Source organism: Lynx rufus, unplaced genomic scaffold (genome assembly GCF_022079265.1).
Source record: "Lynx rufus isolate CCGP_SWC_20201006 ecotype Redwood Valley unplaced genomic scaffold, mLynRuf1.p SCAF_23, whole genome shotgun sequence".
In the NCBI taxonomy this organism is placed as follows: Eukaryota; Metazoa; Chordata; class Mammalia; order Carnivora; family Felidae; genus Lynx; species Lynx rufus.
In genome coordinates, this window is record NW_025814838.1 from 6,542,557 (window position 1) to 6,568,934 (window position 26,378).

The 26,378-nt window shown below is 53.5% G+C and overlaps 1 protein-coding gene across 1 annotated transcript; it reads right to left on the reverse strand.

Annotated features, from left to right (window-relative positions):
- On the reverse strand, nt 1-23,222 carry SCNN1B (sodium channel epithelial 1 subunit beta). The gene is made up of 12 exons (XM_047087789.1): nt 22,912-23,222; nt 20,005-20,266; nt 17,704-17,894; nt 9,221-9,324; nt 6,769-6,932; nt 6,372-6,479; nt 4,020-4,137; nt 3,071-3,146; nt 2,922-2,979; nt 2,206-2,267; nt 685-760; nt 1-423 (listed from the first exon to the last, which is right to left on the reverse strand). Exons 1-12 carry the CDS (start codon nt 23,220-23,222, stop codon nt 43-45), a joined length of 1,911 nt encoding a protein of 636 aa, XP_046943745.1. The 3' UTR covers nt 1-42.
- Between the last annotated feature and the right edge of the window lie 3,156 nt (nt 23,223-26,378).

Here is a 26,378-nt window from a genome sequence, read left to right on the forward strand (position 1 = left end):
GTGATCTCAGCTTCTCGGATCTGACTTCTGGGTTCCCTGGGTCTAGACGGCATCGCCCTCACTGTCCGACTCGATGATATCCAGTGGTTGCAGACGGAGGGAGTCATAGTTGGGGGGTGGGGTGCCCGGGATGGGCAGGGTCTGCTCATCAGGATAGGTCCCAGGGTCGGGGCCCGGCCCGGCCACGTCGGGCTCGAAGCTGAAGTTGGTGTGAGCCTCCACCAGCTCAGCCACAGTGGGCGGCGGGCCGGCATAGCAAGCCTGGGCCCGCCTTTGCCGCAGGCTCTTGGCGAAGGCCACCAGCTTGATGATGGTGATCCACACGAAGTCGATGAGGATCTCTCCAAACTCGATGAGGCACAGCACTGAGCCCCCCATCCAGAAGCCAAACTGGCCGCCCAGGTTGGAGAGCAGCCAGACGATCTGTGGAGAGCAGGGGGCTGAGGGGCTGGCAGGGCTGGGGGTCAGGCCACAAATTCCTGCCTTGAGCCCTGCCCCGCCTCCCAGGTTCCTGTGAGGTGGGCCCTCGGCCGGGAAGGGGGACGGGGTGACCATCTCAGCCCCGGGGAAACTTCTTGTGACTCCTTTAGGGACACTCCTAATTCCCCTGTTGGTCTCGGGACCCTCCCCACCCACAGGGTGCAGAGGCGGCAGGGCTGGGGTGTCAGGAGCCCCCAGACTCACGTTATTGGCTGCTGACTCCTCAATGGTGCGATAGTTGAATTCTTGGAAGTAGATGTTGAGCTTGACGATTCCCTTCCTGTAGGAGCAGCAAGAAGGGCTCGTGCCCCCTCCCCAAGACACACTGACACACGCACACTCACAGGACAGGCAGCCGGGAGGCCCCAGTCCTCTGGCTTGAGCTTCTCACATGTCCACTGCCATGAGTGGTGAGGTCCAAGCAGAAGCCCAAAGTGCTGCCCTTCCTGGCCCATGTGGGCCTTGGGCCACAAAGAACATCTCTGCCCAGCATCACTCCTGTGGGCCCCCAGACTGGCTCTGAGCTCCCCTCCCCCACCCCCGGGGCGCCCGGCCCATACACAGCCTCTCCATAGAGTCCTAAGCCTTGCTCCTTCCTCAGGGGACCCAGGGCACAGAAAGTTGCTTGAGTGGGCTTCCCCTTTACACCTGATACTGCTCAGAAAAGCTATGCTCTCTTGTACCTCCAGGCTTCTGCCTAGACATCTTTGTCTCTTACTTAACAGCTCCTGCTCCTTCTTGGAGAGTTAGCCCAAGTGTCACCTCCCTCTACAGACCTCCCTTATCTCCCAGGCAGAGAGCTCCTTCCCTGCTGTGCTCCCAAAGGAAGGGTATTGTGTAGACTCTCATCACCAGAAGCCCTGCTGGCATATTTCTGTCCTCTAGACTGGAACTCCCTGAGAGTATGACCTGTGTCTTTCCTGTGCTCAATTTGCATTTGTATTTGATAGATGGAAAGATGGAAGAGTGGATTGAGGATAAGTGGTGGATGGATGAGGGGATAATGGGATGAATAGGTACATGGGTGAGTGGATAGATGGATGGGAGGAAGATGAGAGGGATGAAGGATGGGTGGATGGATGGACGCATGGGGTGGACGGATGAATGGATAGATGGGTGGGTGGGTGGGTGGATGATGGGTGGATGGATGGACAGATGGACATATAAGTGGATGGATGGATGATGAGTGAATGGGTGGATGGGTGGGTGGATGGATGGACAGATGGTTGAATGGGTGGATGGATAGATGGGTGGCTGGGTGGATGGATGGACAGATAAGTAGATGGATGGATGGACGGATGGATGGGTTGTTGAATGGGTAATGGGTAGAAGGGGGGTGGATAGGTGAGTGGATAGATGGATAAGTGGAAATCTGGAAGGATGGATGGATGGGATGGATGGGTGAATGGGTAGATGGACAGGTGCATGGGTAGAAGAATGGAAGGATGGATGAATAATGGAGGAATGGGTGGATGGACAGATGGGTGAAAGGGCAAATGAACAGGTGACATATGGAGAAATAGGCTCGCCTTTGGGAAGTGGCAGACTCTGAGTCCCATTGGCTGGCCTCTCTCTCATTTCCAGTGCCTCCTTCTTCAGGCTTTCTCCTGGATCTGACCAGTGTGAGAAGGTGTCTGAATATCTGCCATACATCCAAACCCCTCCCCTGAGGTTCTGGTTCCTTCCATTTTCTGCATTCCCCAGCCCCTAAGACTCTAAGCTCACCTGCTCAAGGTGATATTAGTGCTTTGGTCCCGCTCCTGAGACAAGACATGGAAAATCCAATCCTGGAATCCAAGAAGGCAACTGAAAAAAATGGCACCTGCAGCATCCCCTCCCAAACATGGGCCCTGTGATTTGGGGAGATGGGGGGAGGCAGACCACAGCCCTGTAGCTTCCCGAAGCCCCCGGGACCATGTGTTGGCGCTGGGAGGAGGAAGGTAATAGTGCGCACTGTGGCTGCTGCTATGGGGAGAAGGCACTCTAGTCTCTGGTCTTCCCCCAGAGGCCCCGCCATCCTGCGCCAGCTCTTTCCCACCTCTGGCCCTCGAATTTGCTGTTGCTCTTCCAGGATCCTCCTCCCCAGCCCTGCCCAGGCTGGCTCAGCCCATCCTCCTGCGTTAACTCAAATGTTACCTTTGCAGGGAGATCTTCCCTGACCGCTCTGTCTAAAGCGGTTTCCCCTGGTTACTCTCCAGTCATCCTGTTTCCCACCCTTACCACACTGTGAAATGATCTAACTTCTGTACATTCTCTCTCTCCCACCAGAATGTAAGCTCCATAAGAGCAAAGGACCATTCCTGTCTCGTTCACTGCCGTGTCCCCAGCACAGCGCTTTGGGGAAACATTAGCGGAGGGACAAACAGCCCGCAGGCCTATGCCCAGACCTGTCCCTAGCCCAAAGGTGGGCGGCCAGGAGCTTGACCACTCCACCATCTCACCTCGGAAGCCTCTGAAGGCCAGTCAGCCATGGAGATAGTCATCTTGTACTGGGTGTCACTGGAAGAGAGAAGGCAGCCCTGTTGATGTCCCTGCCAGCACTGTGCCCCCACCCTGCAGTCCCCCCCCCACCCCCAGCACCCACACTCACTTGCAGGACTCCTTGCACATGTTGATGCAGGTCTCCCTCTGGGCCACGCTCATGCGCAGGTGTGAGTAACAATAGGCTGAGCAGGGTGGGTGGGAGGTAAGAGACTTAGAGTGGGGGTTTCTAGACGTTTTCCTCCCCTCCTCTGAGCCTGGGGCTGCCCCCTACCCTCCTGGCCATGGCCACCCCAGGCCTGTCTCTAGACGGGAGGGGAAGTCGTCTCTGTGGAGGGTCACCCCTTCCCACCCTGCCCCTCGTGTCCAGCCAGTTTTGCCCCAGCCTGGCCCCGGGGTGGGGAGCCTCCCCCAGACATCCCAGACTCGGCTCAGCAGGAGCAGAGTGGCTTTCCTCTGCTTGTCATGCCCATTCCGGGCTGGGCGGTGCTCACAGGGTCATGCATGAAGGGATGGGTGGCTGGAAGGGATAGTTTTCCCCTCTTGTCTACATACGTTGTTGGTTTTAGAGGTGGTGGGACTCGCTCTGCCGCTGACAACATCCATCATGTTTGGACTCCAGGCCACCAGGGCCCCTGAAACCCTTGGAGGCCACCTCGGCCTCCCCTCCCACCCAACACCCCACAGAGATGCCCGGCGAGCCCACACAGACACGGACACACATGCTGAGGCTGGTACACGTGGCCTTGTGGGTGCATGAGCGAGTGCACACACACGTGTGGGCATGCAAACCAGCGTGCACAGATGCAAACACGGAAGCAACCCAGGCACGAGTGCCCCCGAGCCCTCTCCCGCATGCATGTGAAAATGTAAACACACACGTGTGCTCGCCAGCAGCTGCCCACAGGGCTCATGCATGCGTGGGTGTCCACGTGGTACACGTATGCACCAGGACGGAGTGGGGCCCAAGGGTGGGTGGGGAGGGGGGCTGCGGACTGTGAAGACCACACCCCGGCCATGTGATCAGAGCCCTGGCAGGTGGGGGCCCCCCCACTCACCCCAGTCGGGGAACTCCCGGTTGTTGCAGTATCTCTGCCCACGGGGCAGGGGGTACAGGTAGTGCCCACAGCTGCAGTTCCGGATCATGTGGTCTTGGAAGCAGGAGCGGATACAGGCCTGCAGCGGTGGGAGAGGGGGGACATGGATGTGGCTGTGATGTCCCCACCCGGCCCCGGGGGGCCCGGGAGCCAGGGGAGGGGTCCTTCCGGCTGAAGAGCTACGACTGCTGACCCCGCAGTCTGGGCGTGGCTGTCCTTCCCTGTCGCTGGTCCTCGGTACCTGCAGAGGGGCTCACGCCAGACCCAGCTGTCTGAGGACGGCCCTGCCGCCTATCAAAGCTGGTGCCCCACACACGGCACGGGGAGGGGTGGCTCATTCCAAATACTGCTGGGGTTTCAGGTCACCGTGACCTGGTTCCCCCACACGTGGAGGCAGCTATGTGTCCTGCAGTCACAACTGTGGGCTAAGGTGAGGAGGGCCCAGCGCTGGGCGGGGAACAGAGGTGGCTGTTACGTGTCTCCGCTTGTCTGCGTGTGGAGGACCCCTGGTGCCAACCCTCGCTCTCTCGGGCTCTCCCCTGCTCTCCTCGCCTCTGCCCCACCAGCCACGGAACCTGCCCCCACCCCCGTTGTGTGCTCCTGCTGCTCCCCGGCCTGCCCCTTCCCAACCAAGCACACATCCTGTCCTATCGTGTTCTTCCTGACAGGGCTGTGGCCTCCCTGCAAGCACAGCCGGGAGAAGCACAGGAGGTGAGGGGCTAGAGGGGTCACATGAGGGGCTCTGACTATGGGCAAGGGTCTCCCATTCTTCCAGACCTCACTGTCTCACCTGGAGATTAGTAGGAGTCCTCTCTGGACCCCGTGACAGAGGCTGGGGGTGGGGAATGGGGCGGTGCAGGCAGAGCGCCTGACCAGGGCCTGGGTCTTTGCCAAGGTCTCTGGCCAGTGAGGCTGCTGCACCAGACAAAGCAAGAGGTGAGGTTTTTCTAGAATGAGGTCTCTAAGACCGGGCCTGATGGATACCTCCATGGCCTCCGTCTCTATGCTTCCCATCTCCCTGTGCTGCCCGTCTGTCTATCCCTTCAGAAGCTCAGAAGGTTCCCCCAAGTTCCTCACTGCAGACCGAAGCCCCTCCAGATAGAAGGTGGCCAAACTGGGGGCGCCTGGGTGGCTCAGTCGGTTGGGCGTCCGACTTCGGCTCAGGTCGTGATCTCGTGGTCCATGAGTTCGAGCCCCGCGTCAGGCTCTGTGCTGACTGTTCAGAGCCTGGAGCCTGTTTCAGATTCTGTGTCTCCCTCTCTCTCTGACCCTCCCCCGTTCATGCTCTGTCTCTCTCTGTCTCAAAAATAAATAAAGGTTAAAAAAAAAAATTAAAAAAAAAAAAAAAAGGTGGCCAAACTGGCCAGGTCAGAGTGTGGGGTGGACAGGTCAGCCAGGCAGGGTGGGCCGGAGGGTGGGCACAGGGGGCACTAGATTTCCAGTAACCTAGACAAAAGGGAAGTGCACGCCATGCTCAGGGCTCTTAGGCACAGAGGCAGGCACTACGCTGCCCCCCAGTTATGCCTCAGTTTCCTTATCTGCAAAGGCAGCCTGGGCTGGGGGAGAGGTGTCATTGAGCGGTCACTTCTGTCACTCGTGCAGAGGTTCGGACTGTCCCAGATCCACTGGGGCTGGGTCTCAGGACAGGCCTCCCGGGCTGACCCTGGAGGTCAGGGCGAAAGGGAAGCCCCAGCTGCAGCGAGGGGAATTGAGGCCGGATACAAAGAGGGTAAACTGATGAGGCGTTTGCACTGGGGCCTGTAAATCCCAGCTTCCTCATTCCTAATCATTTTACCTCCATCTCAGCATTGTTGTGAGGATTAAATGAATTAGTGTGTGTAAAGCACTTGGAACAGTGCCTGCCTAGCACACGATAAGCCTGCTACTCTTCGTATATTAATACTTAGAACAAATAAATGTTATATATATAATAAGTGCTATTCTTGCCCCGTGGGGTGTTGAAAGGATCAAATGATGAGGCAATACATGCGAGCCCTTAGCACAGCATTCTCTCCCACACAAGGGTTCTTCTTAGAGACCCCAGAGTGAGATCCCCGTGTTCTGGGCACCCCCAAAGGGCATACCTGCTGAGGGGAGATGAGCAGTGGCCAGCCCTGGGCCCCGGAGAGCACCCAGGGAATGGACCGGCTCCACAGCCCCAAGGGCCACCAAACCTGCCAAACTACCCAGCGGTCACCTACAAAAATCCAGCAGAGCTGGCCTTGCCGGGCCCAGCTCCCCCGGAGCCCCGAGGCCCTGGGCCTGGTAGACGTGGACCAGCTCTAGGTACCGAGGCCCGTGAGGGCTTCTTACCTGGATGGAATAGGTGGTGTTGTAGTCGCTGTAAAGGTTTCGCACAGGGACGTCGGAGCCGTTCATGGTGCACTGGCTGTAGGGCTCTCCCTTGCGCTCCAGCTTGTCCTGTGTCCATAAAGTTTGCTCCTGGAGGCCCCGGTCACCCCTAGGAGGCCCCCTTTGTACCTCCCTCCCATGGGGGTCTGTGGGGATGCCAAAAGGGGATGGGAAGCCATAGGCCCCAGTAGGTGCCAGATGATGCCCGTCTTCCCCCACAGCATGGCCATCCTGGTGGCAGGGGGAAGGGGGGTTCCAGCCAGAAGATAAGGCAGGAATGGGCCGGCCATGAGGGAGGGCCAGCTCAGCCCTGGGCAGGTAGGGTTCCACCTTCGGTTCCCCTCGGCTGCGGCCGTACCACCAGCACCCCGATGGATGTCTCCGTCCCGGACATGGCGTAGATGCCCTCGTCTTTGATGAAGGGGTATGACTTCTGCTCATGAAGCATCAGCCGGGCGCCGGCCGTGGACGTGAGGAAGGGCACATAGTCGTCCTGGCCTATGTCCAGGATCAGCTTCAGGCCTGTGGGAAGGTGGGGCCGAGGGCTGCCTGAACTCGCTCCCCGAGGCTGAAGGGAGACCCATCAGCCACTTATCCAAGCCCCCAGCCCCAGAGCCCAGGGGACCTCCAGGGCCCATCCAGGAAACTGGCTCCGCCTTGCAAAAATGAGACTCCTTGCCTTCTCTAAGGCCCCCGTTCTAGCCCAAGCCACCATGTCTCCCCTCTACCCCCATGATCTCTTTTCCACGTGGCAGGTAGATCCAGGGGTACAGCGCAGCACCAGCCCACCTCAAATCACATGAGTCCTCATTCCCTTCATTAAGTCCCTCTTGGCCTCCATGCTCCTGCCTGCTGCTGGGCCATTACAAATGCCTCAAGAACACTGTTCCCTTACTCTGGAATTATGTCCCTACCTTAACCCTCCAAGATCCTCCTGCTCTTCCTTCGGATCTCAGCCTGAGTCACTTCCTCCAGAAGCCTTCCCTGACTACCAAGACAAGGTCTCAGGGTCTTTGTTATTTGCTCTTCTAGCTCTGGAACTTTCCTCCCAAGTATGTGCCTCCCTTACATGATTCTTTTATTGTCGGTCTTCCTTCCCCATTCGACGGTTCCCTTCTTGTGCACAGAGACCAGCCCCCAATGTTATGCACCATAAGACTATGCTGGGTGGGTAGGACAACAGGCTAGTATTTATCGAGCACTTGCTATGTGCCAAGTGCTGGGCCCAAGTACCTTATTATACACGATCTCACTGGTGTTCACAAAAGCAAAGCTGCTATTCTTATTCGCATTTTATAGGTGAGGAAACCAAGGCACAGAGAGGTGAAGAGACTTGTCCAGGGTCACCCAGCGAGAAAGGGGAATTGTTGGGGTTCTAACACAGGCAGCTGAGCTCCTTGGTCTCAATCGTCTGCCGTGAAGTGAGCTGACCGGTACCTCTGTGATGCACAGAGATTTCAGGGACATAATGGCTGGTTGAAGGGAGGTCCGTAGCCCCCTGTACCCCTTTTGACCAACAGCCCTGATAGTTAGAATGACAGCCTGCCTCTTGGAGTCTGGGGAGGTCAGAAGCTCATGGGAGGAAGGATCGCTCCCACCTGTGCCTGGCTCACAGCCGGAATGCCGAAGCCATCCTGAGGCCACCGTGAGTCTTTCCCCAGAGACGGACCAATGCAGTGGCCTCTGTCATCGATCACTTCCCCTTCCCCTGCTTCCATTAATCCTTCACCCTCTCTCTGTCTTGTTCAAGAACTTGGTTTAGCAATGAGGCTAAGTAAGAGTATGGGCTCTGCAACATGTTAACTGTGTGCTCTTGGACAAGTTAATTTAAACCTTCCAAGAATATCCGGCATGTACTGAGCATTTTGCATTTGCCTGGCGCAGTACTGAGCAGGTGGCTGCATTATGTCACAGTGATTCCACGAGCTATACACAATATGCTCTATGATGCTACCATATACTGTCTCTGGGGAGACCAAGGCTTCCAGAAGTTCAGTCTGGATCTCAGGATTACCTGGGGGGTCAGCGGTAGGGAGTTTTCACTCGCGCACGGGAGCCTGAGTTCCTGACCCCTGCCTGTGCTGTACTGCTTCTGAATCCTCACCTTGCTGATCAGCAAAATGGGAACCCCAGTCTCCACCCCAGGTGTTTACAGAAGTTGAAGGTGATAAAGGAAATTTTCAACTTTTAACATACCTCGCCCTGCTTTCAGGCTCCCAGGGAGGCTGTACTTTAACATTTACCAGGGTCAAAATGACTCCACCAAAACCTCAGGCTCTATTTCTGGCCCCAGCACACATTGTACATCTACTTTGTTAAAACAAATAACCAAAAAGGAGCATTCCAAATATAAAGAAAAAAAAAAAACCCTCCCTGGTTCCCATAAGATTAAAGTCATACAGTCTTGCAGATACTAAAAACATAAGATAAAGTCTGTAACTTTCTGGAACGTTCTTCATCATGATGGTTTGTAACTGTTGATGTAAAAAACATATATAACCCTGCACCAAACTTCCTTTCCCGGTGCACTCCCTTCCTTGTCAAGACCGTGTATCCCAGGCAGCTGTCCTAACGTGGGCTCGAATGAAACTCTTCCTTTCTCTTTAAAATTTTTAAAAAGGTTTGTTCATTTTGTGTGGACAAGGGAATGGCTCCCCACCCACCGAACAGGTTGCCCTTCCCTGTGCTGCCTCCTGTCTAATCCAGGCCCTGACCCTCGACAGCTGATGGTCCTTTGTTTGGTCTTTTAGCCCCACGTGGTGGGGATTTAAAGCCCCATGGCTCTGACCCCAGGATGAACCAAGACTCACCAAACTCAGCTCCGGGGTTGGCTGAAGGGAGCGCCTTCTCCGTCATGCCCCAGTTGAAGATATAACAGTTGCCATAATCAGGGTGGAAGATGGACGTGAAGTTCCTGAAAGAAACACCATCAGCTAGAGATCAGGGCCCACCCAGCAGGTGCCTCCCTGAGTGTCTGTGGTCTGGGGCCTGGCAGAGCGGAGCTGGGAGGATCCGACAGGTGGGCTGGGCAAGCCGAGAACTCACATAGAGAGAAAGGTGGCTGAGATGGTGGGTCAGAGAGGGGGTGAGTCGGGAGAGGGCCAAACAGAGGCCGGGGAAAGAGAAGGCTTTACAATGAGGCATGTGGAACCCTATACAGGGTCCTCTCTGATGTCCTGGAAAGGTTTAAGGAAATAAGTTAACAATAACAACAAATGTTTCCATAAAGATGCTCGCGGCAGTAGCAACGGTATAATGCAGTTTCAAAAGAATTCAGTTAGAATCACTCACCATCAGGGAGATACAAATCAAAACCACCATGAGATACCACCTCACACCTGTCAGAATGGCTAACAGTAACAACTCAGGCAACAACGGATGTTGGCGAGGATGCGGAGAAAGAGGGTCTCTTTTGCAGTGTTGGTAGCAATGCAAACTGGTGCAGCCACTCTGGAAAACAGTATGCAGGTTCCTCAAAAAATTAAAAACAGAACTACCCTATGACCCAGAAATTGTGCTACTAGGCATTTATCCAAGGTATACAGGTGTGCTGTTTTGAAGGGACACATGCACCCCCATGTTTATGGTAGCACTATCAACAATAGCCAAAGTATGGAAAGAGCCCAAATGTCCATCGATGGATGAGTGGATAAAGAAGACGTGGTATATATATACAATGGAGTATACTCAGCAATCAAAAAGAATGAAATCTTGCCATTTGCAACTACGTGGATGGAACTGGAGGTTATTATGGTAAGTGAAATTAGAGGAAGACAAAAATCATATGACTTCACTCATATGAGGACTTTGAGACAAAACAGATGAACATAAGGGAAGGGAAACAAAAGTAATGTAAAAACAGGGAGGGGGACAAAACAGAACAGACCCTTAAACATAGAGAACAAACAGTGTTGCTGGAGGGTTGTGGGAGGGGGGATGGGCTAAATGGGTCAGGGGCACCAAGGAATCTACTCCTGAAATCATTGTTGCACTATATGCTAACTAATTTGGATGTAAATTTTAAAAAATAAAAAATAAGATTAAAAAAAAGAATTCAGTTATAAAAAGACTTTTTCGGATATGGAACATTTCAAACACACACAAAAAGGTCGAGACAAAACCCACCGCCAGCTTCCAGAATCATCACCACATGGCCACTAATGCTTCATCTCTACCCGCCCCACCCCACCTCCTTTCCATATTATTTTCAAGCAAATCTCAGACATCATGATATTATCTGTAAACATTTCCAGATGTAGCTTGGAAAGTGAGAACTCTCTTGAAAATACGGCTATTACCATGTTAAACATAACCAACAAAAATCCCTTAAGATTAAATATTCAGTTCAAAATTCAATTGTCTCTTCAATGTCAATTTTTACAATTTATTTGTTTAAACTGGGATGCAAATGAGGTTAAGGTGACTGGTTGATATGTCTTTCAAGTTTCTTCTAATCTATGGCTCCCTCCAGCTTTTTTTTTTTTTCTCCTTGTAATATAGCTGTTAAAACAGTTCTGGTTTGAAGAGGCAGTGATATAATGAGAAGATCATTTCACAACCCTGACGAATGAATGGCTTTGGGCAGTGCACCCTGGTGGGCCAATGCTGTGTGTCTCCTGAGGGAAGAGCACAGGCTGCCGAGGAGGTGGCCTTGCGAATAAAAAGTAAAAATCAGGGGCACCTGGGTGGCTCAGTCAGTTAAGCGTCTGACGCTTGGTTTTGGCTCAGGTCATGATCTCACAGTTTGTGCGTTTGGGCCCCACACTGGGGCTCTGTGCCGACAGTGCAGAGCCTGCTTGGGATTCTCTCTCTCTCCCTCTCTCTCTGCCCCCCCCCCACCTCTCTCTCCAAAAATAAATAAATGAAGTTAAAAATAAATAACTAAAAATCAGCCCCAAACAGGACCATGCATCTGTCTCTAACCACCATTTATGAGAAATACTGGAGACAGAGGAACAGGTTCAAAGTCACCACAGCAAGTCAACCTGCAAAATCCAGACCTTGGGGAATGAAACAGGATAAACAACCCAGTTTCTTCAACAAACGCACTTCGAGAGAGGAGAAGGGACACAGGCTCTAGATTAATAGAAATTTTACAGACTTGGGTCACAATCACAACATGCTGCCTTTAGTTATATCCTGATTCACACAAGCAAACAGGCAAAAAGGTATAAATGACATGAGCATGAAGATGATTGGGCAGTTGATGGTGTTGAGGAATTATTGTTAATTTTTTCAGGTGGGATAATGGTATTATGGTTTGATTTTTTTTTTAAGTCTTTCTCTTTTGCAGTTATGTTCTGAACTATTTACAGCTGAAAGACCCTGGAGTCTAGGCTTTGCTGCAAAATGGATGGGAAGGGAAGTGAGTTGTGGCCACGGGCTCCGGCTTCCTTGTGAGGTCATCATACTCTATTCTGTCTGTAGGTATATCCTCAGGTCCCCATAAGGAATCACTTTAAAAATGTCTTTGTGTGTTTTTTATTTTGTTTTTCTTATTTTATCTAATTCTTTTTTCTTTTTTTTTTAATGTTTATTTTGAGAGTGAGAGAGGGAGAGAACGAGTGGGGAAGGGGCAGAGAGAGAGGGAGACACAGAATCCAAAGCAGGCTCCAGGTTCTGAGCTGTCAGCACAGAGCCCGATGCGGGGCCCAAACTCACAAACTGCAAGATCATGACCTGAGCTGAAGTTAGATGCTTAACTGAGCCACCCAGGTGCCCCCCCCCCTTTTTTTAATTTGAGAGAGAGAGAGAGAGAGAGAGCGAGCTCAGGGGAAAGGGGCAGAGGGAGAGAGGAAGAGAATCCCAAGCAGGCTGCACACTGAGCGTGGAACCCAACATGGGACTAGATCCCATGACCCTGGGATCATGACCTGAGCCAGAATCAAGAGTTGGATGCTCAACCAACTGAACCACCCATGTGCCCATGTTTTTCTCACTTTATTAAAAACAGGAAGGAAGGGTGCTGAGCGCAGAAACAGCAACAGAAATGGAGCATTGTCTTCTAAGCCCTGTATTTTGAAACACAGACGATGCAAACCTTGCAGGGGCCAGCCCCGTGTTGCACATTTCTGTGTACCTTCTCCCATTCGATCCTCAAAATAACCCCATGAGGTCAGCTGATATTTGCCCCTGTGTTCAGATTAGGAAGCCATTTCCTCCACCTCTGGCCTCACCCTCTGTGCTGGCAGAACGAGGTGGGTCCGGGGCAGGCTGGGAAATCCAAGCTGGGAGCTGACCTTGGCGGACAGATTTGAGCTGCTTTCTCAACCTCTGAGCTTCGGTGTTCTCGACCGTGAAAGGGAAATCGGGAAGAAACCACATTTCTTCATCCAACAAGTGTTTACTGAGGCAGGTACTGGGCTGAGGACACCTGAGGTGAACAAGAGTCCAGCCCTGGAAGGTCACCGTGTGGCTGGGGATGCGGAGTGGTGGGGGGAACTCAGCAGCGTCCTGTCGACGCTGTCCTTCCAGAATGTGCCTCTGGCCCTGTCCACTTCTCTCCATCTCTGAGGCTCCCCCTGCACTCCCTGTGCAAAGTCACTTCCCTGCCCGGGTGCTTGATCATTTCTACTTTTTATTCCCTGCTAGCACGCGTCAAAATCTGAAATGATCTTTATTTAACTGCTTGCTTATCCGCTGTCTCCTGCATTAGAAGGTAAGCCCAGGGAGGGCAGCTGTCTGTCTTGAGGGAGAAAGCATTCAGAGGCTAACACCCCAGGCCTGGGAGCCAGCCTGCCTGAATTCAAATTTTGGCTCTGTCACTGAGTAGCTGGTGAGCTTTCCCTGTGCCTCACCTTCCTCACCTGTAACGCCAGGATTATAATAGCACCCACCCAAGAGGACTAAGGCGAGGGCTGGATGCCGAGCATCTGGAAATACTCAACAAAAGCAGGCCGCTCCTACTGCTCAGAGGCTGGCCCACGGTAGACAGACACTTAGTAAATATTTGTTGGGTAAATTATAATATGTGATAAGGGTATCAGCAGAGATAAGCATAGAGGAGTGACACCTAATTCTCGCTGGGGTGTGTGTAGGGATGAGGATCATGGAAGGGTTCTTGGAGGAGGCGAGGCCTGAGCTGAGACTTTTAAGGATGACTAAGAGGTAGGGGCTAGAGAGGAGAAAGGGCACATCACACAGGGGGCACAGCATAGGCAAAGGCCCTGGGGGGAGAAATGGCTTTGGGCGGGCATCACGGAGCCTGCGTCGGTGTAGGATCAGGGCTGTGGCCACAGGAGGAACACAGCAGGGCAAACTGGCTAAAGCTGGGCGCTGTTCTGGAGGGAGAGACCCCGCCCCAGGGTGTGGGGACACAGTGTTCCCAAGAAACGGTCTCCGACATCTGCAACGCAGGGCGCGGTCGGATCCCCTTCTGCCCAGGGTCGTGCTCTCGGCCTCACCGTAGGCGCCAACTATTTGCTTGTCGCCAACGCCCTTTACCTGGAGAGGCTTCTCCCAGTGCTGGCCCACTCTTGCTCCGGAGCCAGGCATTCCCCCCCTCCCGCCAAAAAAAACCTTCTTGGGACAGGTGCCAGGCGTGTAGACGGTGACCAGCAAACCCCCAGAAAGGACGGAGACACAGAGCGTCCCCGGCAGGAAGATGAACAGTGGTGCTGTATGGCAGAGGTCAGGAAGGGCTCCCGAGGGCAGAAGCTAGCGAGCTAGATGGAGCAGTGATGACGATGATGCTTATATATGCCTAGGTCCTGGCTTCTAGATGCCATTGCCCAATAAAAGGAACCAGGGCTCCCCAGAGAAATGGCTGATTCTAGGGCTTGGGACATCTTGAGGTGCTAGAAAGTAAGGAAGTACTAAAGAAAAAAAAAAAGAGTGATGGGGACGTGTCAAAAAGACACAGGAGCCAACACAAGGAGCTGCTACTGGCCAAAGCTGGAAGAATTTGAGTAAGAAAATAAATAATGTGGTATTGGGTTACAACCCCAATACACACAAGCCCATACCAGTAGAAATGACTGAATAAACAAACACGTGGGGAAGAGAGAAGTCTCCCCCACAGAAAGACTTCCAAAGAGTCTACATTCTCCTCTCCAGGGGACCAGGAGCTGCCTGCCACCCCCCTGCCCCCAGAAGGTGACCTCAACTTAGCGACTTGCTTCCACACAGGGCCTGGGAAGGGAAGTGGTCACCTGACGACGGGGGAGCGTGGCACCCATAGCTTAACCAAGTGAGGAAGGTCAACATCACGGGTGGTGTCATGTGGCTGACGTGTTCCCCACCCCGCCCAGGATACCAAGTGACGAGGGGGTCGCTCGCCTTGTGCTCTTCTTCCCCCCAAACCCGTCTGATCTGTGTACACCCAAGTCAAGGACTTGCCCTAAAACACCTGCCCAGTACTCTGAAACTGTCATGGTCAACCCAAACAAAGAAGCCCGAAAAACCGTGACAGGGTTTCTGCACGAAATGGGGTCTCCCGGATGGAATCCCGGAACAGGGAAAGGTCACCAGGAAACACTGCTGAATCCTCAAGAACGTGTCAAATTTAGTTAATAGCAATATGCCAATATTAGTTTCTTAGTTTTGACAAATCACCGTGGTGACAGAAGATGTCAACAACGGGGGGGGGGGGGACCGGGGAGGGGTACAAGGGAACCAACCGGATACACTCTCTTTGCAACATTTCTGTAAACCTAAGATTATTCCACACTAAAAAGTTGACTTTAAAAAAGTGCTCATATATTATTTACTATGTGGGAGGTACTGTTCTAAGCACTTTACATCATTTAATCCCCTATAAGGCTATTTCACTCTCCCCATTTTCCAGATGAGAAAACTGAGGCCCAGAGAGGCAAAGTAGCGTGCCCAACAGCACCCAGAGCTAGCATTCAAATCGAGGCACTTTGGCATCAGGGTCCAGATGTGGCTCATATTTTCCTAATTGCAGCTGCTGCTTCTTGACCATTTGCCACATTCGAGAGAGAAAGGACAGGGTCAGAAGGAGCGAGGAAGCAGAGGCCATGGTGTTTGGAGCGCAGCGTTGGGAGGGCAGAGAGAGGCACGTGTCCTCTGGCACCACGTCTGAGGCTGACTCAGGAAGGCAGGTGACAAATAACAGGCTTGGGAGAAGGGGGCAGGGAGGGAAGACTATCTGGTTTTCTGACAGGCGGGGTGACCCAGACTGCCATCTCTGCCTCTCAACGGCTGTGTGGCCTCAGAGGCGTCGCTTAACCTCTCTGGGCCTCGGTTGCATCACAGAAAATGGGCTGACACAACAGTACCTTTCTCACGGGCCTGTGGCCATGGTTAAATGAATTTTATACATGTGATATGCTAAGAATAGCACCTGACACATCAGAAGGGCTCAATAAATGTTAGCATTATTATTGGATAATGAGTTCCCTGTCAAATGTGGGTTTAATGACAGTAACAACTATTATTTATTGAGGCCAACACTGCCGTCAGCATATTAACTCATTTACTACCCAAAATAACCCCGCAGAGTGGGCATGTCATTACCCCATTTTACAGAGGAGGAAAACAGAGGCCCATCAAGGTTCAACTTGTTTAAAGTCACACAGCTTGTCAGACAGCAAGGATTTGCACCCAGTGGTCTAACCACACTGCCCAGCCTTGACCCCTTCACTAGAGTCACTCCCCAGCCACAGCCACACCACAGAAGTTGTGTGGCCAACGCTGGGTGTTTTGCCTGCCCCAAAGCCACGCGAATGCGTATCTCCTGACACTGGGATCCCGCTCAACGGCAGAAGAGCACACGTCGGGCATCAGGAACCTGTAGTAGATCCCAACAGACCCTCACGGACCCTGCTTGCCCACCTCACACACCAGCCAGGGCTATTCTCACTGAGCCGAGGGGTCACGTACTTGAAGTCACGGTTTTACATCCCTCTCCAGCTGAGAGGGTGAAGGTGAGTGCGTGGATGTGACACTGGTGACCTGGGCACTTGCAGCCTTATGGGGGAGCTGCCAGGAGCAGCTGGCCAGGGGTGCCCTGAGCAAAGGCCGCTGGCTGAGAGCGAGGGGTCAAAATCTAGCCCGCGACCTGCCAGCCGAGTGGCCGCCGAGGGCAGGACACGTCCTGTATTTTTCCACCTGAGGGCCACGCTTTTCCAGTTCACACCTGTGGCCAGGTGTGCAGCTCGCCAGCTCGGGGGGCCCCGGATTCCTTGATGTTTGCCTGCAAAATGCCTGCCCCTGTGCGTCTAGGGGACAGAGGGTCCCACAGCGTTCAGCACATTCTCAATAGAGCTTCCTGAAGGCTCACGGCTTGAGGGGGCTGTGCCTGAGCCCAGGGGTGACGCCGGAAGCCTGTCACTCGTGAGAAGCGGCAGGACTCCGTGGACTTCTCCCGAAGCCCGAGGTATGAGACCACGAAGCCCCAGACAAACAAGACCCAGCAGGGGCGCCTGGGTGGCTCAGTCAGTTAGGCGTCTGACTTTGTCTCCGTTCATGATCTCACGGTTCGTGAGTCCGAGCCCCGTGTCGGGCTCTGTGCTGACAGCTCAGAGCCTGGAGCCTGCTTCCGATTCTGTGTCTCCTTCTCTTTCTGTCCCTCCCCCACTCACACTCTGTCTCTCTCTCAAAAATAAAGATTAAAAAAAAAAAGACCCAGCACTCATGGGACGCAGGGGCGGCAGAGGAGGCGGGGATCTGAGGACCACTGGAAGAGCCGCAGGCTTTTGGGGTGAACGTTATTCTCACTCTGCCATCCTCTCAACCTTGGGGGCTGTCAGGGAAGAGCCTGGGACAGCAAACACTCCCAGGGCCCCGTTCTAAGCACAGACCTGAGCCAACTCTGCTACCCTCCTGGGCAGCCTGGGAGGTGGGCGGTCCGAGATGACAAAACTGAGGGCAGCAGATGCCCGGTGACGGTCCAGAACCCTCGGCCGCTGGATGTTGGACGCTAACAACACCCAGCTCACAGCTGCCCCCTCTCCAGGGAAGTTTGGGGACCCCCGCATCCTCCTGGGGGGGCCCATGGCCCGTGAGGGACGGATGCGCCAGGGACAAAAGTCTGGCCCCTCAAGTGAGGGAGGAGCACCCTGTGGTGTGGTCCATGCTCCAGATGCCCGGGGACCAGGCCTACGCGTCACCTGAGACAGCAGCCTCACTCAGTTCATCCCGCTTTCCTTACAGACACGTCCTAACACCATTCCGTCAGCACGTCAGGGGCCTTCGACGCATCCCTATCTCAGGCTCTGTCTCTGGAAAATACGACCAGAGACACTGAGGCACAGAAAACTGGTGCAGGTGGCTGGTCGGTGGCCGGGCTGTGGCCGCGAGCAGGCCCGGGCAGGCTTGGGGTGCCTCTCACCTGTAGCTGCATGGCTCCGGCCCAAACAAGCACGCCAGGATCAGCCGCTCGGCAGGGTAGCCCATCTCCACCAACTCCTGGTTTGGCACCTGCGAGAAGATGTTGGTGGCCTGCAGGAGGTACCACTCTGTCACGGCCCGGGTGGCGCTGGTGAAGTTCCGGAAAGTGCACACGGTCCCGTTGAGGCTGCACTGCAGAGGCCGAGAGGGGTTCTTGTGGGCGCGGGGACTGCGGCAGGCCCCAGCCACTGCCCCAAGGGCAAGGGTTTTGCCAGCTGCCCCTCCCCTGGCCGCACCTGGGCGTTGGGCCAGTGGGGAATGTGTTTCCATGGTGCTCACGATGTTCAGGGGCTGTCCCCGCACACACAGTTGAGCGGTCACAGGGACTCCCACGCAGGCGCCGGCCGCCCCTATGTGTGGCCTTGTACATGACCGAATACACACGTGCACATGGACACACAGACGGACATCCACTTCCTGACCTCCGCAGCCACGTGATGTCATGGTCCCGACCACACACACACACACACACACACACACACACACACACACACAAACATATCCAAACTGTCTCCCTGCTTTCATGCTCATGAGGAACATAGACAGACACGCTCGGACCCTCCACTTCCCTGACTCCTTTTCTGGCCTCGTCCCAGACTTCCCGGGGCAGCTCCCTGGAAGCCACATGGACCACAGAGGACTCAAGGCTCCCTCCCCTTCATAGCAGGTGAGGGAATCTCAGCCCCAGCCCTGGGAAGAGTGCAGGGGCCCCACCACGAGGTCCAGGTCACGGACTTGGCCCCAGCACTCTGGCCTCAGCCACTCTGCCTCCACCAACCCTCATTGTGGGCCTTCCTTCTGGAAGCCAGGCCGGGAGGAGCTTCTCTGCATTCTGAGATGGCCCTCCCCAGGGCCACTGTCCTCAGGCCCATTCCTGGAGGTCTCCTTGTCTCTCTGGGAGACAGTCACTCTGTCGCAGGATCTATCACCCTATTTGATTTGTACAGCAAGCCTACCCGTCATCATGAAGTAGCAGATGTATCCCCATTACGCGTGCACACGCAGACCGCAGCACCGCGAGCGCGCACAGGATCTCTACAAGCGCACACGCGGACCAGAGCACCGCGCGTGCGCACAGGATCCCCACTACACGCGCACACAGAGCCTGGCCCCGAGAGCTGGTGCAGCCAGCAGGAGCAAGCCTGCCTCACAGATGAGGAAACGCACACAGGAAGCCCGGTGACTGCGCCAAACAATGGCGGGGCACCGGGTCAGAGCGGGCGCTGTGGAGACGTGTGCGGAGCCCTGATCCGGTGGGGGTCGGGGGCCTCCTTTTGGGGAGTGTTTGGCCACAGCCTGGGGCGCCAACCATCAGCATCACCAGGGAGCCTGTTAACAATACAGATTCCTAGGCCTGGACCCGGAGCTGCCTGATCAGATTGTTCAGGAGTGGGGACCAGGGATTTGTACAGGTAGGGAGCTCCCTAGAGTTAGAGGCACAGACAGGGACCCTTGAGGTGGGCACACCTGACGGCATCCCAGCGTCCCAGCGCAGGACAGGTACACTTGGGCAGCTGACTATACTACACAGCTCTGGGGTTTTCACCTGCCCAATATTTATGCCCTTATCTTTTGATAGTAAGACCTTATTTCTCCTTCAGGAAACCACCCTTTCCTGCTCACTCAGTCCATGTGATAGAGGCAGACATCAGGCCAGTTTCAGGGCACATGACCCAGCATTGACCAATCATGACAGCCCATTCTCCAGCCCACAGTGATTGGTTTAAGGGTGAGCACGTGACCTGATGAGTGGGTCCCAGGACTTTTCTGGGGCTACTGGGAAAGAGGAGTTCTGTTTCTGGGGAAAGTGCTGAGCTAATGGGGTGTATGTCTGGCTTTGCCAAGCCCCTCTGCATGGAGAAAGCCTGCCAGAGAGTGAAATCAACTGGGAGAAAAGCTGCACAAAAATGGGGAGAGGCAGAGTTCTGAAGACAGCATTTAAATGCCTGGATCCAGCCATACCTGAATCCAGTCTCCCCCTGGACTTCTTAGTATATGAGCCAGTGAATTCCATGTTTTGCTTAAGCTAGTTTGAGCTGGGTCACTGGCATCCAACAGTGTCTTGACTAACATACCAGCAATTTATTTCTATTTTGAAAAAAGCATTGGCGAATATACAAAATAGGCACTGACTTCCAGCTTGCCTTTCCCCCAGCAAGACCCGGGCTATTAAAGGAAAGAAACTCCCATCAGCCTCACTGTGTAGGGTCCATTGCTTGATGTGTGCCTGGGGCCCACTTACTAGTCTCATGGCCACTTTGCACGCCTGCGCAGTGCAGGTCCTTCCTGGTGCCGAGCCATTGTGGTTGTCTCCAAAGAGGTCAAGGACCACTGGGTGATGGGGGTTCTGCTCGTCGATAAGGACCAGCGGTGTGTAGTTCCAGATGGTGGAGTTCAGAGCCTTAGAAGCGTTGCCATAGCTCTGCTCGGGTGCCAGGATCCTCTCCAGGACCGCTTCCATTAGTTCGTCCAGATCCTTCAGCAGATGCTTGACTTTGGAATACCTGGGTGGGGAGGGGGCCGGTCAGGGGGGCAAGGGCAGCGGTGAGGCAGAGAGCCACGGCGGTCTGGGACCCACCCTTACGCCAGCGTGGCTGTCACCACGTGTCTGCCCAAGCCCCTGCCTCTCTATCCGCCCACCCGGGCGTCCACGCCTCCTTCCATCCACCTGCTCACTTATACATTCACCAAGCAGTTCATGAGCACCTACCGTGTACCAGACACTGCAAAGCACAGAGGATACAATAGCAAACACAACAGCCGGGGTCTCTTTCCTTATGAAGTTCACGTTCTAAAGAGGAAGACTCATAACAGCTCATGGTTAGCGATTGCTTCCCATGTGCCGGGTGCTTCTGATGTCTTACTTTATGTATAATCTTCCCCACAATTCTGTGATAGTCCCCATGTAAGGATCAGGAAGCCCCGGGAGTCGCTGTGATTTCCCGAGCCCCTCCCACTGGTGGGGGGGGGCGCAGAGCTGGGACCGGATCCCGGATTTGGTGCAGTGGGCATGCTGTTTGGGCACAGGGGTTCTGTTATCTCCCTCCCAGGATGGGACCAAAAATGCAGAGAGGAAGGGCAGGTCTGTGATCCTGAGGTCCTAATTCTCCATTGGAGACTGTGGGAACAGGAGTCAATGTCCAGAAGGAGAAGGTGGATGGGACTCGGGGGCTGGGCTCCAGTACCTTCTCTCAGCCCCCAGAGGCTCCCATATTGGAAATGGTCCATGCCACGGAGTGTCCCCACCGGCCGCTCTGGACCCGATTTATCCAAGCCCCTGCCCCACAGTGTGGTCACCAGGGCAGTGTGTGTGAGCTCTGGCTCGAGGACATCCCGCAGGGGTGAGTGTTAAACCCTGGCCACAGGCCCACGTCCCGGTACAAAGGAGTACAGTAGCCAGAGCTGACACCTCTTGTCCCCTGACCATCACACCAGCCACCTGTGTGTACACAGGAAGAGGGGGAGCTGGGAGGCTGGTGGGCTGTGGGGAGGGGGGCTGCTCTTACAGCCTACATGTCCACAGCTGCAGTCGAGTGTGGTGGGTTACTGCATGAGGTCTGGGTTCGAATCCCGACGTGCCACTTAATATCAGTGTGACCTTGGACAACCTAACATCTCTGAGACTCTGTCTTCTCTTCTACAAAATGGGGGGGGGGGGGAGGATTAAAATATTTACCCTGGAGGGCTGTCGGGAGGATTCAATGAAGTGACACAAAGCACCCGGAATAGTGCCTGGACGGGGTGGTGGTGTTACAAGGATTATTTCAGGTTCTCCTGAGTAGCCCTAGGGATCCACCCGGCAGGCAGGAGCCCTACTACTCGAAAGAAGGGAAGTAGGAATTCCCTTTCAGTACCTTCTTTTGGACAAGAATGTTCTCTGTGGCTCAGCCGTGCCGGCCCTTCCGTCAATTCCAGGCTCTGTCTCACCCCAGGCCCTCTACCTGTGCCCTCCACTTGGAGTACTCTTTTCCTCCCCCCAGCTACCTTCTACTCATTCCTGGGGGGGAGGGGGGTATTCTTCTCTGACTGGCCCTGCCCCTCCTTGACCCTGACTAGGTCAGGTCCCTCTGGGTGTCCCTTCCATAGGCCTTGCCATCAAGTGGATAAACAGTGGCACCTCTGGGGTCACATAAGACCTGGGTCCAAATCCCACCGTTGTTTGCTGTGTGTCTCTGGGCAAGTTCCCTTACCTCTCTGAATCTCCATTTCCTGACCTATAAATCAAGCGAGTATGGCAGTACCCACCCTTAGGGTGGTTGTGTGGGTGAGAATTACACAAGTTAACCAAAACATCACTCCACATACTGCCTGGCGATTCATAAGCACTTGATGTACCGTTGCCATATATATTTTTTTATCATCACAATGATAATTAATTCAGTATTTAGGGAGAAAAAGATGAATGTCTGTTTCCTCTGGTAGGCTGTGAGGAGGGCAAGGACTTTGTTTTATTCACCGATGTGTTCTTAGTGCCTGGAACAGCCCAGGGCACACGGCAGGCGCTCAGTAACCATGTACTGAATCAATACCGGGCACTGGCGGGCCTTGAAGGCAGCAGCCACCAAGTACTTCTTAGGTTCTCTTTAAAGATTTTATTATTCAGTAATCTCTACACCCAATGTGGGACTCAAACTCACAACCTCAAGATCAAGAGTTGCATGCTCCACCGACTGACCCAGCCAGGTTCTCTTTAAGCCTGGGAAGTTCATGGAGGCGCCTGGGTGGCTCAGTCGGTTAAGCATCCCACTTCGGCTCAGGTCATGATCTCACGGTTCGTGGGTTCGAGCCCCAAGTTGGTCTCTGTGCTGACAGCTTGGAGCCTGGAGCCTGCTTCGGATTCTGTGTCTCCTTCTCTCTCTACCCCTGTCTCTCTCTCTCAAAAATAAGTAAACATTAAAAAAAAAAAAAAAAAAGCCTAGGAAGTTCAAGAATTTTGAAATCTACTTGCTGCAAAGGGATGAAGCAAAGAGGGAAAGAAAGAAAGGAGAAAAGAGGGTGGGGAGCGGGGGCAAGGGCAAGAAACAGGGAAGGAAGGAGAGAGAGAGAGGGTGGGAGGGAGGGGGAGACAGGAAGGGAGGGGGGAGAGGGAGGGAGAGGCGGGGAGGAAGAAGGGAGGGAGAGCCAGCGGTGAGCTTCAGGGACCACCTACTGGAAGGGGCTGGCGTTGCAGATGGTGACGGCGGGGAAGTCCATGGTCTTGAAGCCGATGGAGAGGGAGACGCTGACCTCCCAGCTCAGGTAGGTCTTGATGAAGACGCCCCACTCCCAGCAGACGAGGGAGGTGAAGAGCAGCGTGATCAGGAACCACATGGCCTTCTTCTTGGGCCCCTCGCAGATAATGCGCTTGGGGCCGTGGGTGTTAGTGTTGTTACAGTACCACACCAGCAGCTCCTTGTACGTGTAGCCGGGGCCCTTCTGCAGCCGGTGCAGGCACTTCAGCAGGTACTTCTTTATGTGCATTGTGGCACCTGCAGAGACACAGCGGAAAGCCAGGTGCAACACCGGTCCTGCGTCCTGGGCTGTCCCAGTCGTGGCTGGAGTGTGGGCATTGGACACAGGCAGAGGACAGGGCTGCACACCCCAGCCCTCCCTCCCCACCCTCCTCTCTGCTGCCTTCCCTTTCTCCCACCCCTCCCTCTCCCCTCTTTTCCTCCTTCCCTTCCTGCTCTCTATCATCCACCCATCTGACTAACTAAAAAGCATTTATTGAAAGCCTACTGTATGCCAGGTACTGAATTAGTCCCTCTGGACTCATTGATGAGCAAAACAAACAGGGTTTCTGCCATCTGGGAATTTCTAGCCTGGTGAACAAGTTACTTACACTCTTGACTCCTTAGGTACCCCCATCTATAAAATGGGCATAATTGTACCTAATGTACAGAGTTGCTAAGACAGTGAAACTAGGTGATGCATCCAGTGCCTGGCCAGACTAAGTGCCCAACATATCTGCTACCTTTATTACAAGCCACAAGCGGGCGAGACGGATGTTCATCAAATAATCCATCAAAAATGCGTAGTTATATACCCTACGACCAGCAATTGCATTACTAGGAATTTATCCAAGGATACAAAATTGCTGATTTGAAGGGGCACATTCACCCCAATGTTTATAGCAGTGCTATCAACAATAGCCACATTATGGAAAGAGCCAAAATGTCTATCAAGTGATGAATGGATTAAGAAGATGTGGTATATGGGGCGCCTGGGTGGCTCAGTCGGTTAAGCGTCTGATTTCGGCTGAGGTCATGATCTCACAATTTGTGGGTTCGAGCCCCACGTCCAGCTCTGTGCTGACAGCTCAAAGCCTGGAGCCTGCTTTGGATTCTCTGTCTCCTGCTCTCTCTGCCCCTCCCCCATTCTCACTGTCTCAAAAATAAACGTTAAAATTCTTTTTAAAAAGATGTGGTATATGTATATATATATATACATATACATATATATGTATATGTAGACACACACACACACATATATATACAGAATGGAATACTACTTGGTGATGAAAAAGAATGAAATCTTGCCATTTGCAATAATGTGGATGGAACTGGAGGGTATTATGCTAAATGAAATAAGTCAAAGAAAGACGAATATCATATGACTTTACTCATATGTGGAATTTGAGAAACTTCACAGGTGAACATAGGGGAAAGGAAGGAAAAATAAGATAAAAACCGAGAGGGAGGCAAAGCATAAGAGACTCTAAATACAGAGAACTGAGGGTTGATGGGGGTGGGAGGTGGGTTAAATGGGTGATGGGCCTTAAGGAGGGCACATATCGGGATGAGCACTGGGTGTTGTATGTAAGTGACAAATCACGGGAATCTATCCCGTGATCTATCTATAGCACACTGTATGTTAACTAACTTGAGAATTAAAAAATATGTAGTTATAAAACATGGTAGGAAGGGTTGGGACCCCGTGCTCTGAGGTTCCAGAGGCAGTGAAGGGTGGTGGCGAAGAACGGGGACTCTGGAGCTGACATGTCTACTCTGAATCTCAGCTCCGCCACTTTCTAGGTGTGTGACTTTGAGCCAATCGCCTTCTCAGTGCCTCAGTTTCCTCATCTGTAAGCGGGGATGATACCAGACTCTCCCTCCTGGGTCTTTTGTGAAGGCTGCATGACAATATGCAGAGTGTGGATGAATGCCCGGCTGTTGTCATTCTAACAAAAGCACGCTCCCCACCCCCAGTTCTGAGAGTCCCTGGAGAAGCTGAGTTAAGGAACCTAAGAGTTAAGTGGGTGAAGAGGAGGGGGCATTCAGGTGGAGGGGGCAGCGGGAGCAAAGGCTCTGAGGGGGAGGGAGCCTGGAGGGGTGAGTGGGAGCTTGCGGGCCACATTTAGGATCTGGGTTTCAGGCCAAGAGAACTGGAGCCCCTGGGAGCGTGGAGTGTGATGCCATCAAAGCTGCCATCTGGAAAGACATGGACTGGAGTGGGATGGAGGCGGGTCTAGGAGCATCGGGTGGGGTGGGGAGCTGTGGGTTGTGGAGGAATATCTAATCTTTCTTTCTGAGACTCTGTTTCTCGATGAACCAAGACGCTGGTCACAGAGCCTGGCACATGATGGCTTCTCAGGAAATACCCGTTTCCACCTGCTGCTGGAGCACCCCGGCTCTCTCCCTGGAGCCCCAGCTGGCCAAAGGCCACCTCCTTCATGCAGCTGTCCTGACTCCCTGACAGGGGTGACCCTCGGCCTCCTCTCGGAGCTGCTGCCTTTCCGGGCCAGGGGCAGTGTGGTGGGCAGCTCAGTGCCTGCTGTCCAGCATCCTTTCCTTCCCTCTGGCTCTGTGTGTCCTCGGGGGGAAACTACCCCTCCTCAGTCTCAGTTGGTGTGAGTTGCCAGGTTGACTCCACCCCTAGTCCGAAGGGGTACTTACCTAACCCCAGTTTGGATTGTTGAGACTCAATTCTGTTACTTTATGCTGGTACAACTGAGGCAGACTCCTTTTTAGCCAAGACTACTAAGCTGGAGGTATTTGGGGCCACAAATAGGGAGACTGCCTGAGAATAAAGCCAACACAGAGGAAAGCAGAGTCACAAGATGGAGAGATTTCTGACATTTGAAACACCTGGATCCAGCCACTCCTGAAGCCATTTACTCCTGGACTCATCAGATCCAACAACCAATAAATTTACTTTCTTACTTATGCTGATCCAAATTGGGTGTCTGTCATTTGCAATCATTAGAATCTTTTTTAAATTAAAAAAATTTTTTTAATGTTTATTTATTTTTGAGAGAGAGAAACAGAGGGCAAGCAGGAGAGGGGCTGAGAGAGAGGGAGACACAGAATTTGAAACAGGCTCCAGGCTGTGAGCTGTCAGCACAGAGCTGTTGTGGGGCTCGAGCCTACTAACTGAAATCAGGTGCTTAACTGACTGGGCTACCCAGGCACCCCTCAATCATAAGAATCTTAACAAAGGAAGAAATTCACCTCATTCTAACCCGTGTCATATTTGTTTCTGCCTGTGGCTTCTCGTTCCTATGAGATCATAAGCCCGTTGAGAGTAGCAGCTCTGTATTCCCGACAAGCCCAGCACAGTGCCTGGAACTCTACCAAATAGCCAAATGGATAATGCCAGACTTTCATATCTAACCTGAGATCTTAAACTTGCTCAAGC

What these genes read in the sequence shown, in the direction of transcription:
- SCNN1B (XM_047087789.1), bottom strand. Translation starts at nt 23,222, where the DNA reads ATGCACATAAAGAAGTACCTGCTGAAGTGCCTGCACCGGCTGCAGAAG. An exon ending in GCAAAGTGGCCATGAGACTA is followed by an intron (nt 17,895 to 20,004) that starts GTAAGTGGGCCC and finishes CGGCCTCTGCAG; the next exon opens with TGCAGCCTCAACGGGACCGT. An exon ending in ATGTGCAAGGAGTCCTGCAA is followed by an intron (nt 2,980 to 3,070) that starts GTGAGTGTGGGT and finishes TCTCTCTTCCAG; the next exon opens with TGACACCCAGTACAAGATGA.